Source organism: Aplysia californica, unplaced genomic scaffold (genome assembly GCF_000002075.1).
Source record: "Aplysia californica isolate F4 #8 unplaced genomic scaffold, AplCal3.0 scaffold00536, whole genome shotgun sequence".
Taxonomy (NCBI): Eukaryota; Metazoa; Mollusca; class Gastropoda; order Aplysiida; family Aplysiidae; genus Aplysia; species Aplysia californica.
In genome coordinates, this window is record NW_004797806.1 from 452201 (window position 1) to 453431 (window position 1231).

General features: G+C 44.4%; 1 protein-coding gene across 1 annotated transcript in view; it reads right to left on the reverse strand.

Annotated features, from left to right (window-relative positions):
* LOC101857591 overlaps window positions 1-1231 on the reverse strand; it is a gene marked incomplete in the record, with an annotated part of 154189 nt that overhangs the window by 43398 nt on the left and 109560 nt on the right. Inside the window, 1 exon segment of the mRNA XM_035971917.1 lies at window positions 993-1029. Coding sequence (XP_035827810.1) covers window positions 993-1029 — 37 coding nt within the window.

A 1231-nucleotide genomic window follows, 5' to 3' on the forward strand; every position in this document is an offset into this window, starting at 1 on the left:
CACAGAGGGGAAAGTTTAAAGAAGTTAGGCCTACCAGAGGCAGAGGCGCTCTCCAACCACCCACATGTCTTCAGTGTGAGAGATTGCGGCCAAAGTCGCTGCTCATAAAAACATGCTTCCTCCCAGCCACTGGGTGACAGAGCTATGGAGTGAGTGCGCTAGAGACTCAAATGAGTGGGGTTTTTTTATAGTAGAGGGTTTTACGGCGCTCGCAACTGCATAAGGTCATATGAGCGCCGGTAAGTACGCGTGGACGAAGCTGCTCATTTTTAAGGACAAGTGGGCTATTCCGAAAAATGCTGTTATGAGAAAATCGAAGGTAAAGTTTTTGCCCCTTGTTCAATTTCAGTAAATAACAAGGGAAGTTTTCTCTATAACGAAACTAATTATTTACACACCAATGAAACCAAACTTCTCCTATAGGTAGGGCAATGCCCACTTTTGGTGTCGGACAAGATTTCTGGAAACCCCCAAAATCTAGGTTAGCCCGCTTGTCCTTAAAAGCGACTAACTAGGTGCCAGTCCACTTGGCGGTCTACCACGATGTTTCTGTTCTATAACGGTAACCAAAGGACCAGTCTGACAAACAACTATTCCAGTATGCGAGTAAACACACAAAGAACTGAAGGAGGAGAGGTAGTTTAGTTTTTGTAAGAGTTTTAAGGCACTTGCAACACAATAAGGTCATATAAGTGCCGAAGATTAGACGTGTTACAAGAGAGTAACAAATACAAATAAGAAGGAGGAGAGAGAAGAATGACGATAGTTTTTTATAGGAGAGAAGGAGCAGACCACATCAGAGAGCCCGCCAACCACCCAGGCTCCCTCTTCAACAGGGCAGAAAAGAACAACATATTTTTTACACCCCCCTTCCCCATAAGAGAAAAAAAAACAACCCCAAACCAACAAAAAACACAGGGAGGAGAAGACAACGTTTTCCTTGATAGTGATAGCGTTGCGAACATTTTTTCTCTCTCAAAAGAAGCACTCACCTATCAATGCCATTTGACTGGTCCGTCAGACTGTGGGCTGTGGAAGAGACAAGGCGTGAGATCGTCAAAACAAGGCGAAGCAGAGGGAAAAAAGAATGACATGCAAACCAACAGACAAAACCACTATACCCACCATCCACTTTCCCCTTTTCCGCTCAGGGTGAGAGAACAGTAAAAAGAGACATACGTAAACGCATTTTAAAAGACAGACAGACAGACAGAAGGAAAGATGGGCGGGG